Raw genomic sequence first — 13,760 nt, 5'->3', positions numbered from 1 at the left:
TCTTGTTGATTTCCTTATAGAATTAGAAACAACAGTAGCAACACCCTGCTTCTTTTCATCTTGTTATTTATTTAGGTTTCTCATATGACGAGCTGCTCTCCGACAAGAGGTAGGGGATGGGAGGGAGGTAGATGAGCAAAGTGATGGCCAAAGTAACCTAAGTGAGAGGTTACTATTATCCTGAAGGAGGAGAAACATGAACCAGAAGTGAAACTTCTTAAGTCGTACCCCACGGTTTAGTGGGGAAAGTGGCATTATTTTCACAGTCTACTACAGCAACCCTAAGTGGCACCAGTCTATATGAACAATTATAGTTGAAAACAGTTGCAGCAGTGTTCAAAAAAGGGAGCAGTCTGTCACCACAAACTGAACTATTTCACTTAAAAGATCTGGGCATTGGTTTGACACTGCTTGAAGTCTTATTACAACATCTAACTTCTGAACTTTTAACTTGAGAACAAATTCATAACAACTTGCTTGCATTTGATTGTAGAAACAGATTAATTAATTAGAGTGGCATCTATTCTTTAACAAAAAGCATTTATCCTGTATGAAACATGCAATTATGTGAATACACACTACATAGGAATAGCTCTACCAACTTAGCTTATAGAAGTGCTTTATCCATCTCCTACCACTGCTTTTTATTGTCTTCATGTTTTCTTTTTCTCGATGAACCAAGTCTTTCCAACTTGAGGAATTTCTCAATTTCTTCTATTTCATTTTGTACAGTGGAATGATGAGGAGGACATCTGTCCTCCTCTCCCAGTGTTCTTTCCCTTTGCGCTGGAGTTACAGTCATGGGAGATGGCTTCCGCTCATTCAAAGCGGTAAATCCTTCTTGCACCTATCAGAAAAAAAGCAAGTGATAGTTAATAAACTAAATTCAGATACAGATGTTCAGATTGTTAGCAATCATTTGACATTAAGCACACAGGGAAGCGTGAACAGAAAAATAAGTCAATTGGAAAAAATGTTTTGAGATGCTTGCTTCAGCTTGAAAATGGAAGACTTGATAAATTTACAAACCTAACCCTAACATAGGACTTGATGCAGAAGAGAACGCATAAAAAAAGACAACCTTGCACTAGAATGCGGAATAGCAAAATAAATAGTTCAATTAAACAGTTTAATGTTGCAATTGACACTTCTAGTGCTATGCAATAATTTGATTAACAAAACCCAAAATCATGAGGTTTATAGTGTTAACTCCCTCTCTGCTTAGCTTTATAGATGAGAAAACAAACATCATTAACTGAAGCAAGGTCTGTAAGCATTTGGCTTTACATGTTAAAGACCTTTTTGTTCTTTGAATAGTTTCAATTACTGTTTCATATATATCCAAATCAAGGAACAAATCAGGTGAGGCTCTGCTGAGCCATTTTTGAATATTGGATAGCTGGCCTAACTACTTGTAAGCCACAGTCTGTGGACCTGTTTTCAGTTAAGCATAGGTTTTTTTTTTTTTTTTAAAACAGACCGAAATTTAAAAAGGGATAATTCGTAGTGCATCACTACATGCTGCTACATGGACTAATAATTAAAAGACTCTCCTTCTGCAGCATACAAGCTCATCTTGAAGTTTAGAATGCACACTGTCCAATTTACCTATTGGAAAAAAATCCTGTCTGTCAAATTAAAAATCCTCGGCGTTTTACACAATGAAATACAAGTACAACAAGGCATCTTACTGCCCACACTGTAAAATAGGGTAAGTTCTCTTTAATACCATGGGGGAACGTGTGTGAAAACATACTTGTTTTTTATTTTCTAAGTGCTGCGTTTTGGTTAAATGAGATTATCCACGTGTAAGAAGGCGTAAGTCTGTTCCTGTTATTAACCTACAAGTTCGTCAAAACAACTAAACTGAGCAGCAAAACTAACTGCTGAGCCTCTTAATCTCAACAGCTTTTACACGTCAGTCATAAAAATGACAAATTGAAAGAAAAAAGGTATTAGAACAGCACCAGTACAAAAGGGAAGGAGTGGTCTGCAATGTCCCAGGCTGAATTTTATAGAGCAATTGCCTGGAAAATAATCTAAGGTCAAATCAGCAAGGCATGCTGTTCATGTCTATCTCAGCTTTTACTTAGCCTGCACATAAGGAGCTTTAATTTGGAGATGATGTAGTAGTATAACCACCATCAGATAGTGAAATACAGCTTTTTACTTGCTGTAAATTAGGCACTTTAGTCCACCCCTTTCTAGAAGTTCTCAGCTGAAAGTACAGAAGAATAAGCAAGGAAGAACAAGAAGAGTGTTCTCATCAGTTCTTGGCTCCACCTCAATGACAAAAAAATGAATGCTAGTAGCACGTAATAGTAAACATGATTTTGTTTAGTAAAAATCAGCCACTTTAGTCACCTGAAAATACTACGTCTACATCCTGATCTCAAACCTCCTCCAGATGAGGCGGCCCAGACTGGGAAGCTCCTTTAGAAACCTTTCTGGAGAAGGAGACCCATTGCGGATGTCAATTATTGTATTGCTCTTGAACATGATTTTTAGGATTTAACGTGGATCTAAGAATGCAGTATGAGGCATTGCTAGTATCACTCTGAACAAACTTGTCTTCCTGGAGAACAACAGCTTGCTTTTCCATTGTCTGCTTTTACACTCACATCTAGTATAATACTAAAGCAGTAAGACAACATGTGCTATTATGTAATTGCTGCATGGCATAAACTGACAGGCTGTCATTCATAGATTAGCTGAATTTCTAAGCCATTCACAGACTTTTTTTTTAAGACATTCCTATCAAAGGAATTTATACTTTTTTTTATACTTTTTTTATACTTTTCCATGCTACTTTAAAATAAAAAGAAGAAAAATCTCTAGGTGATGATTTTTTATTAAGGTACAGAAGAACTACCCTCTTCTTCCCCTCCCGAACTAACTGGTTAGCATCTGTTTGATTCATATGCTGTGACTTTTTCCTGCTGCTTTCTATCAACCTTAATTGTGAAAAATGGTGCCTCATTGCCCTTTTGATATTATTTTGGAGATTGACTCAGTCTTAAAGTATCCAGATGTGTACAGTTGTACAAATATCTGTGGAATTAGCTCACTGAGGTCTGGTCCGCAGTATTTTTAATTGACTTACATGTTCTGTGGGAAAAGAAGAATCATAAAAAGTCTTTGCCGTAGCATTCCATTCTTCAGTAGTGTCTCCCTGGGGGTCTCGGTGGATACTAGAGGTATTCCAAGTGTCGGCGGCTCCGTTAGAACTGGTAGAACCTGATTGACGAAAAGGAAATGGTAACAACTGCAATTTAGTCTCTAGGCACTAATTGTAAAGTAACGCAATTTCTGGTTTACCTCTGATGTTAAAAAAACAAATACTTTTTGTTTTAATCACTGAATCTCTGTTGCAGGCTTGTCCCTCATTTTTCTTTCAGATTCTTCTGCAAAGGTGAGGTACGTTCCTATTCCAGTTAAAGATGTTTTGTGCCACTTTCACGTATTAAGTTAAAGATATGAAAACTGGGATTTATATAAAATGTAAGCATTTTCAGTATACTAACTGAATATACCTTTCATGAAACAGTACACCTCTAAGACTCACCGTCTGATAATGATTATAAAGTTTATCCTGACTGGCATCCTGACATCATATTGCAGGATGGCTTGTAATAAGGACGTTTTAAATACAAAGTTGTTTAGACAGACATCTTTAAAATAAGGAGTTTTTTCTTGTAATTAAATAATATTTCATGAGATCAGGGCATAGCTCTATACTAAAGGTACAAAGGACAAATAAGTAGATCAACGTAGCAGTGTAAGGCTGCAGTCCTACGGCAGCTTTATGCACTGCTAGCAGACTCCACTGAAGCCAGCAGCAAACTACTTGCAGAATCAAAACAAGCATCCTTCAAAATTACTTACACTGCAAACAGTCACTGTTTTTTTCCCCAACATAGATGCCTGTCAATTACAGATACAACAGTAAAATCATTACTTTGCAGAATCAAATAGGAGGAGAGTTCTCCAGGAAGGTTCTGCCCACTCGCAGTTAATTCCTGTACTCAGGGCAGTGTGGCTGCTGGAACCAGACATGTTGGATAAATAGCAGATTGCACTGTCAGTAGACAGTAAAAGGAGTTCCCCCAAACAGGATTACTAAGCCTCAGTGCTCAGCGTTTCATGTGGCTAGCTGTGCCCTCATGGGGAAAAGTAAAAACAAACATAACACATCCACACTGATTCCACCCCTGGTTTGCCATTTGGGAAAATATTTGGAAAAAAAAGCCACAATACATCTTGGAAGTTGCAGTGCTGAGTGTACTGCAATGACTAATTCTTAGGTGCCCTGTCAATAAGATTTTCTACTCTCCAAGAGGCAGGCAAGCAGAAGTAGGGGCCTATATAAATTAGGCAGTACAGTGAGAGGGAGAGGCAGATCTGGGACCCAACCCAAGATCTTCAGCTGTGAAGTTTTGCCAGAATGAAAGTGGTCTGGTGACTGTACCGGTCACTAGGTAACTCATTTGTGGAAGCACAGTCATATTCAAATCCCCACTGGCTCCTTTGGATGAACTTGTTAGACTCACTTCTTGGAATTACCCTTCTTTGCATACAAGAAAAGAAGGAACAGCACACGAATTTCAGATAGCACAGTCTGTTTTTGCAGGAAAAAAAAATCCCTGTGCAACATCACATAACCGTGCATGGATTTTCTTGAAACTGATTCTGAAATTCACGTTACTAAGAAAAATAATGCGCCGTCTTGAGATCAGGGTTCTGCTACCACTGCTATTGTCTCAGTGAGAAAGCCTCATCTGAAACTGAACTAAACTGTACTGAAAAAATTGTGTCAGTATACAGAAGTATCCAAGAGCTACAGCTATGGGAATAGCCTAAATTCATAATAACAGAACAATGTTAGGAAATCAGGCTGCAGGTTTTCCAAATCATTACCACTGGCTGCCAAACTGTGGAGGCGTCAGGGGGCGAGGTGTCCATTTGGCTCTTCATCCACTTGAGCAGCAAAGATGAAACACACACACACACACACCCCCACACACATACACACCCCCACACACATACACACCCCCACACACACACACACCCCCACACCCACCCACCCTATAATGCAGTCCTGGCTCTTCTGAACAACATCTAAGCACCCAAAGTTCCATTTTGAACCAAGTTAGGGGCTTTCAGTTCTTCACAGACTAATCAAGTTTCTCCAAACTTACAGCATACAGGGATTAAAAACAACCCTTATGTAACCTTGATTTTGATAAAGGTAGACAACACAGATACCATCTTATATTCTGTCCAGTTACTGAAGTAGAAGAGTAGATCTAAATGCTGAAGTTAATATACTTTAGAAACAGAGATGATATATATATATGTTTTTTATATATATATATATACGTATATAAAACTGTTAAGAGACTACACTTAATCAGCAGCTAATTTTTACTGTAAAACAAATATAAAATTGAGTCATACCACATTTTTGTAATCTTTTGTAAGTGTGCAGTGAAGTATTTACATTTTTGCATAGACAAAACATTGCTCAGAAAATGATCACCAGCAACAAAAGATGGACAAAGTCACTGAGCACTCCTAACAGCCAGCTATGTTTTACAGTGCCTCCAATGGTATCAACTCCTTTCACACGTTCAGCTCACTCACATGGTTCTAACTGTCCATCTGAACCAAAGGTGGACAATAAAAGTGGGTAAGTTTTCACTAACCATGATACTAATGTATTTCTGTTGGTTCACAAATTAGCTTTTTTTTTTTATGTGAAATTAGAGCACTAAATGATTTGGAGAACATGCTCAGTGCCTTTCAGATCACATGCAAAGCACTGATAAAATACATATTAGAGTTACAAATGTCTATAAAAACTCCATTTGAAACTGCCCTGCTTTTCTCTCACAAAGGAAAACACAAACAAATGTTTATTTAATCAAATGATTAGCCAGACAAAAACTTAGCTACATATATATGGTAAATTGAGAGATCTCATAGTATTTTTCACTCTTCTTTTTACATTAAGCTTTCTAATTTTACACTGCACTGCTTAATTGTAGAAAGTTCATATTTTGGTAGTTTTTTTAAAAACATATTCAGTGCAACGTACAACAATATACACACTTCTCTTTCTTACCTGGTCCTGTTTCTTTCCTGCCAACATTTTCACCGATGTTTTGAAATGCTCTTGGAATCACCTTTTGGTTTTCCACTAGACATGGCACTTGCTCTTTCAAAGCCGAAGGTTCTTGGGATGATGAAGTCCACGTAGCCTGACTTCTCATTTGATTTATTCTTGAATAAGAACTGAGCTCTAGAATTTTGAAGCATACTGAAGTTTTCTCAGCTTTTTTATCTGAAGTTGAAAGATCAAAGGATGACCTCCCACTTACATTCACTAAACTTCCAGATGTTCTTGTGGGTAAAGAGCATGATTCTTTCAGGTGACCCTCAGCAGGCTTCCTTCCTGGAACTGTACTGTGCCACGAGTCTTTTTTCTGTTTTAACGTAGTGTTATTTATTGAATTATCATCAACGTCCAGGGAACGTCCATTTTTGATGGACTTTATCTCAATTTCTTCATTAAGTTTATCTGCACTAATTCCATCTGCTTGGACTTGGTGAACAGTTGTGTCAAAATCATCCGCCCTTACTGGAGACACGGCTTCAGCATCCAAGGTACTTGTGTCACCTCCTGATTGCTCAGTGCTGTCGTGTTCAGGTTGTTTGCTGTGCACGTCATCCGCATTTATTCCTTTATTTATCTTTTTGGGGCTTAAGTTATAAGTACCTCTAAGAGGCATGTTATTACTATGTTCTTCTGCAGCTTTATCAGCACTTGCATTATCACGATTAACGGCTAATAAATTTTGAGCATCCATTGCTGGAAAACCAGTATGCCTTAGTGTACCACTTCTGTTGATGTTTGCAGCATTTTCATTGTAACTTTTGTCCTCAGCATCTACATGCATTTGTTTAAAAGGAAATTTATTTCTAGGTAAAGCGCTCAGATGTAACAAGCTTGTTTCTATTTTACATGATCTGTTATCCACATCGTTGTCACTGTTTAGCAAGCTACATTTCTGGTATTCTGTCTGACAGTTTTCTTTAGCATAAGATAGGATGCCAAAACGGAATTCATTCACTTGATGATCATCTGTCTTGGTTTCACACACAGCACTCTTCTCAAAGCACACAGCTGCTCCACACTCTTTTTTGGATGCTTCGATTGTAAGAACACTGCTGGTGACTTCTATGAAACTCGAGTTTTTGTCTGCCTTAGTACAAACTGATGCATGTGTAGTATTGCACAGTTCTTGGTTACTGGAGTTCATCTCTTGAATTGCATTTTTCTCACAGACAATTCCTCTGTCAGTAGCATTTAAAAGTACCTTGCTTGTTTCTGTGTGATGTGCTGCTACTGGACCAGTGCTGTCCTGTAGCTTTTGTTGTAAACTTGCACCGTTTCCCTCCAGTAGCACTCTACTTGCTGTTTCTAGATTTTCTGCTTCTTCACATTCAGTGACATGCATTTCTGAGTCCTGTCCTTGGTTAATTAAATCAGTATCCGTGCAGAGGGTATTCCTGGGAGAAGCCTCCCTTTGCTTTCCTTCCGAAGGGCTAGCTGCATTAACTTCATCCTTACATCTGTTCTCAAGAACTTTTAACTCTGTTGGAGTAAGTGCATTTTCTAGTTAGTGATGGATCACCAAGTAAAACATTAAGTAAAACACTGTTACTACAATTTAAGATTTCTGAAATACTGACTTAAGATTAGTATCAAAACAGTTTCTTCACTTACATTACAAAAATATTTCAATCCACATAAAAATAAAATTTGTTATCGTAATTTGCAAAACAAACTGTTCAAAGAGTAATTAACTTAACACTCTGTGCATTTTAGTTACTGATTGTATTGAAAATCTATTGACATATTTCCCAACTAGCACTTACGTGATTATAAGGTCTTAATTGGGAAATTATAACACTTAATCAGCCCACTGTATTTATATGAAGTTTGTAAGCAGTTTACTACTGCAACTATTTATCTTTTTCAAAGTGGCATATTTAGTTAATAAGAACCAAACCTGCTGAATTGACTATGTTCATACAGAAAGGAACATACTGTAACTTGATGGCAGTGAGCCAATGAGGAATAATTTAAGCATTTCACTGAATTGTGTTTTCTGAGAGTACACGCAGATAGTATGAGCAGTGGTCCTACAAAGCAATCATTTTACGGTTCTTAATTGCTTAAGTTTCCACTCCTTTTCTAAAATGCAGCCAAGTATTGAAGACTATATGGTCTTCCGGCTTCAAAAGAAGTCACTTACTAGAGTTCATGAATCACTTCGTATACAAAATTATAATGATCACCCACATGAAGAAACGCACTGCAAGCACTCTAGGGCCTATTTTTAATGTTTTATGGGAAAGGGGAAATCTTTCCTTGGTTTTCCTTCCAAACGCCTCTGTATACATTACTCTTCCTAACCCGTGCCCGCTCGGCTGGAGTGTAGGAGAAGATATTCCAACAACTGGAGGAGCAACAACACAGAGCTTGCTTTATGACCCAGGGCAGCCACTAGAAGCACTGTGCTTTCCTACAGAGCCATGGAATTTATCACAGACTAGCATTACTGACATCAAGAATTTACTACTGTTAGAAAAACATTTAATTTGGGATTCAAACATTTTATTATCATATGCTATACTGGAATTATTTATCCCTTTATCAACAATACTACTTATCTCTTCTATCCATGTAAGATTATTACTTTGTTCTATCTGTAACTCTTCGGTGCTTAAGGAGAAGTTCACTGTGTTTTTTACTTCAGTTTCATCTTCACGTCCCAAGTTACTGTCTTTTCTTAGAATAAATGGCATACAATCGTTGTCTTTCTGAATAGTCTGTATTTCACCGTCTTCTGATTGTTCTTGACCAAGCTAGAATAAGGAGGAAGATTATACGTATTTTAATAACCTACTACAGTCTCCAATTCTGAATTCATTTTACAATTCTGATGGAAACAGAAAACCATTCTCCTGAAGCATATAAAGTCAATGTAAATGGAGGAGAAAAAAAAGCAGGTTAGGATTCTTTAAGAGCAGGAAAGACATTAGGCCTTTCTAACTTCTAATCACAGTCCGCAAAAAAAAACAACCAACAAATCACACCAATGTCATTTTTTCAGAGGAAGGAAGATGTTTTCGATGTACACTGACTGGATGACGCCCTCTGTCTGCAGGTTAAATCAGTGACCTGACCAGTAATTACATGTAGAAAACACCCACACGATTGCTAGTTATCTCAAGCTCACACACATCTATTAATACTTCTTATTTGTTCCCACCTAACAAAGCAGCTGGGATTAGAACTCAGATTCATACACAAATAAGACTTAGAAATGTGCTCTTGACCCATTCCTCATTCCCTCCCAGGTGGATTTTGAATCTGAACAGTCAAATTCAACAGGAGTAGAACCCTGAAACGTGTCTAATTGAATCATTATGTTAAAACTGTCAGCTAAATAGAGAAGAAGCTACCTAAATGAACAACCATCCACCCTTACCCATAAAAAAAGGAAAAGCAGCAGCACCCATCCTTTATCTGCAGCTGAAGGCAGGAGCACATGCTGGCTCAAATAAAAGTAGGTGGATGTGGGAGGGAGCAGGGGCACTGCTTACTCCATTATAGGAGAAAGGGAAAACTAAAGATACTTGGGTGGCTGGAGGTGTTAGAGAAGGAAGGTTGGGATGTGGGAGGGAGTTACAAGTGCTGTACTTGGGCATAAGATGTTTGGGGAGGACAGAGTATATTATAAAATGGAGGGAGGCACAGAGAACACTGGTCAAAAATTGGATAATCGCACTGGAGTGGTAGTAGATGATATACAATAGAAACCTGCAGGAAACAATTTTCTACAGGTCACATGAACATCTTGACGCTCCCAGCTTAATTTGGGGTAGAGTCATGGCAGATGAAGGAGAGGACTGAAATTATTTTTCCTAGTGCCAAATACTCCAACTTCAATTTTTTTGTTTTAGTCCTGTCACTTGCAGAGATTCTGATTTGAAATTGTAAATGTTTAGTATTTTTATTTTTTAAGTTCTTAATTAGTCAGCTCTGCTTTCTGACTGTATGCAGCCTTGGCTCTATGCTTTCAAGCTTTTCTTTTCCAGTACAAGAGCTAGAAAGTTCCTTTCATGAAGGCTGTAAATCTCTCACAAACTCTTGCTTCTAAGAGCTGCTTCTTTGGACAAAAACAGAAAGAAACCCAGCATCACTTTCTTCGTATGGGTACAGAATGACTGCTACGCTGCAACTTACATTTCTTGTTAGAGAATCAACTGTTAAATGGATCTGAAAAAAAAAAACATGATGTAATATTTTTAGGAAACCAAAGAGGTTACAATTCGTTTCCAGATTTTCAGATGGACTGAATACATCTTTCAAAAATAAGGGCTAAAATGCCGAAATTGAAATGCCTAAATATCAAAACTCTCCAACAGATTTGACTTCATTCCCTCATTGCCATAATTTATGGAAATATATCCATGCAACATGCATATACCTTAAATGACATTTCCCCCAACTTTTTACATACCATTAAAATCAAGATCTTCTCACAACTGCATCTCCCTGTATATGTAAAAGCACAGTAATAGCCTGCCACTAGGTATAGCTCTGTTCTCTAACAATACACAGCTGTATTACAAACAAGGAACTAAATGAACTAAGCATGAAGCATGGTAACCTAAGTTGCAGTGCATAAGGCAAAGGGAGTGTAATTATTCAGGTTCAAATTTGGCTCTGAAATGAGATCTAACCTTATACTTTTTTTTCCAAAAAGGCTTAATTTCTGTTCCACGGGTGATCAGTATGAAGTTTACATACGTGCTAAACGTCATGCCCCACAAATCATCACAGGGACTTCAGATTGCACTAGGTGTAAAAATATATACATGTGTATTTCCTTGTGGTATTCCTTCACTCAAATCACAGCCAACACTTCACCCTTGCGTGTCATCTTAGACCCTGACTCATTACTGGTTGAAGATGAGGTTGTACAATTAAGAGTAATCAACATGATCTCTAGTGGCTCCAGTAATTTCCAGTCATCTCAGATTTTTTTCTCCTGTTCATAACCCTATGTTTTAAGCATATCTACTTTCAAACACACAGGATCTCAGAAAGCACAAGTACACTTTATCACAAAGTCTGATAGCTCACTGATTCTGCATCCTAAATATAATTCGTATTTTAATTCAAAAAAATTGCGATTTTTCAAAGTTACTCAATTTGCATTCTCCAAAGCATCATGAAGAATTCACGCAGATACTGCACGATGAAGACACACGTCAAGTTTAACTTCCGCAGCATTATTAAGTGCATTCCAGACGTGTGTGTAGTCGTGTGTGCGCGTTTCAATGAATGCGTGAAGAAATTCACTTAAGTTCTTCCAAATTTTAAGGTCGTTTCAGTTTGTCATTTTACATTTTACCTACTCCTCAAAAGTGTAGTTACCTACTATCTCCCTAACACTGAAAATTTGTAGAGGCACAAAATAACTTTTTACATCTTTGAAGGATGAGCCATTGTCTGAGTTAAAAAAAAGAATGGAACAATGATGTAGACGAAACACTGCCAAATAACAGAATATACTCCATACACAAGGAATTTTTCTCTTGCAGCTTGTAACCTTGTTTTTTCCATCTTATAAAAGACTAGAATATAAATTAACAATCCAGTTTAAGTAAGGGGTAGCACTTGTCTACAGTGCCATGTGCTCCTCCCCTTGCTTCAAGACATCACTTGCTAAACCACTTAATGACTTTTCATACATATGCTGAATATGGAGCTGAGCATGGACTTGGCACACCACCAATGCAACCTCTTTTAAAGGGATCTTGGATCACTGACTGCATCAGAGAAACTTATAGGCTTCAGTGTGTCAAAAGAAGATAGCTGAAAGTCATACTAGAAAAACTATGATGTCTCTCATTCTCTAAACTCACTTATAAGAAGAAATGCCAAGTACTGCTGCCATTAGAGGCACTCACCCACCTGCAAATTTTCTACTGTCTCTGAACACTGGTTTCCCTGAGGAGGACGGCAAATGTCAAGATGTCCTTGGACCTCTTTAAGGGAATTTAGCTCATTTTTAATAGTGTCCATCTCTCTTCTCAAATCTTCTTCCTGCAAGAAAGCACAGCACACAAACAGACCCTTACTGCATGTTCAAATACAGAAACACTATTAATCAACAGTCTAGCAAATTAATGTAATCCCTTAGAAAAGAGTACAGATAATAAGGAATTCTGTGTACATTAGACAACTCAAGCTTTTCATTCACACCAGGATTTTAATCCCATTCTAATACCACACAGACTATCCTTTTTTATTAATTGGCTGAAGATTATTATTTGTAGCTTTTTCCCCTTTTTCTGTTCAAGAAAAAACACGTTCGTGAATATTCTCTACCATATTTTCAAGCAACTGTAACAATCAAGGACTTGCGTGGCACTACTTCTCTAATAGCCTCAGGAAACCAATATTCTCCAGCGAGTAGACAATAAGTACATTTTTCTATTTAGAATGAAAAAAGATTGCAAGACAAGTTGTAAAAACAAAAACAAGCAAGCGGAGTAATTTTTCAGAGATAATGTAATTTGATTTACAACTGTTGCCAAAGCATTGTATAATGTTAATGCTATCCATGATTACGCTAGTAAGAAATTAGAAGTCCAAATTCAGCCGCAGCAGAAAAAAGGCTGCTTGAGTGGGGAGCGTCAGACACAAAGACATGATCTTCTAAAACAAAGGTGCAAACATTCCTAAAAAATAAAAGGGGAATTCCCATGTCTACACAGGATACTATGGTAGAAGACACTGCTAGAAATCAGGGATATTGACTATCTCAGAGCAGACAGCATCAGAACAATGCAGTTATTTTCCATCTCATAGTTGCAGTGATCTTCACAGTGGCAAAGAAATCAAGGAATGAGGACCACAGCATTACAATTTCCACAAACTCCCTGCATCAGTCTATCAGCCACAAAGCCTTTCTAGCTAGAGATGTAGAAGAAATAATTAGCAATTACTGAAGTTTTCTTTAAAATTAAGAAGTAGAAAGAACAGCAAATATTGCAGATAAAACACTGTTTAGATGTACGCAGAGATGAACAGTTTTCTCTCATCTAGGCACCTTTCACCCCACAGTCACAGTAGAATTATTCTGATCAAATGTGGACTTCTGCTTCAATGCAAGCCTTCAGCAGCTCTACCTGATTCAGAGTGAGATCGCTTCCCCCCCGCCCACCTTGGGAAATACGGCCTTGCACAGGTACCCTCCAGGTAACCCAAATAGGGTAGTTCTGTTTGTTTTTTTCCACCCCCAAAATAAGTAACAATTGACTACCGATCTTTCAAGATTTTTTCAGGGTCAAAGAGTGCAGCCTAGAAGTGCTGGTATTCCCTTAATAAGTTATGCATAGAACTGTTCTGAAAAATACATAAAATTAAATCCGTTTCCATCTCTTGGTGTAATTCTAGAATATTTTAAAGTACTCAAGACAAGACAACACCTAATACCCCGGGGCTCTTGCTTCATAGAACTGCACTGACGTTTTAAAGCATGCAATTCAACATTTCTCCTAAATCAACCTTTTAAAAATAATCATTTCTAGATGAGTCTGCATTACTGGAAAATAAATTGGTTGTTTTTACTGTAGTATTTCTGCAATATTTTCTTGGTTTTTAGGAATTATCT

The 13,760-nt window shown here is 37.6% G+C and overlaps 1 protein-coding gene across 2 annotated transcripts in view; it reads right to left on the bottom strand.

Moving 5' to 3' along the window:
• Positions 1 to 116: 116 nt before the first annotated feature.
• CCDC73 (coiled-coil domain containing 73) overlaps positions 117 to 13,760 on the bottom strand; it is a 61,122-nt gene continuing 47,478 nt past the window's right edge. For both annotated transcript variants that reach the window (XM_085223844.1, XM_085223843.1), the window contains 5 exons: positions 12,056 to 12,187; positions 8,766 to 8,934; positions 6,125 to 7,657; positions 3,104 to 3,237; positions 117 to 847 (listed from right to left, as the gene is read on the bottom strand). In XM_085223844.1, the coding sequence (XP_085079970.1) occupies positions 632 to 847; positions 3,104 to 3,237; positions 6,125 to 7,657; positions 8,766 to 8,934; positions 12,056 to 12,187 (2,184 nt within the window). In that variant the 3' untranslated portion in view covers positions 117 to 631. The remainder of the gene's footprint in view (positions 848 to 3,103; positions 3,238 to 6,124; positions 7,658 to 8,765; positions 8,935 to 12,055; positions 12,188 to 13,760) is intronic.

Source organism: Meleagris gallopavo, chromosome 5, assembly GCF_905368555.1.
Source record: "Meleagris gallopavo chromosome 5, MGAL_WU_HG_1.1, whole genome shotgun sequence".
NCBI classification, from domain to species: Eukaryota; Metazoa; Chordata; class Aves; order Galliformes; family Phasianidae; genus Meleagris; species Meleagris gallopavo.
The sequence above is the reverse complement of the archived record's forward strand: the minus strand, read 5'-3'. Positions and strand labels throughout refer to the sequence as shown.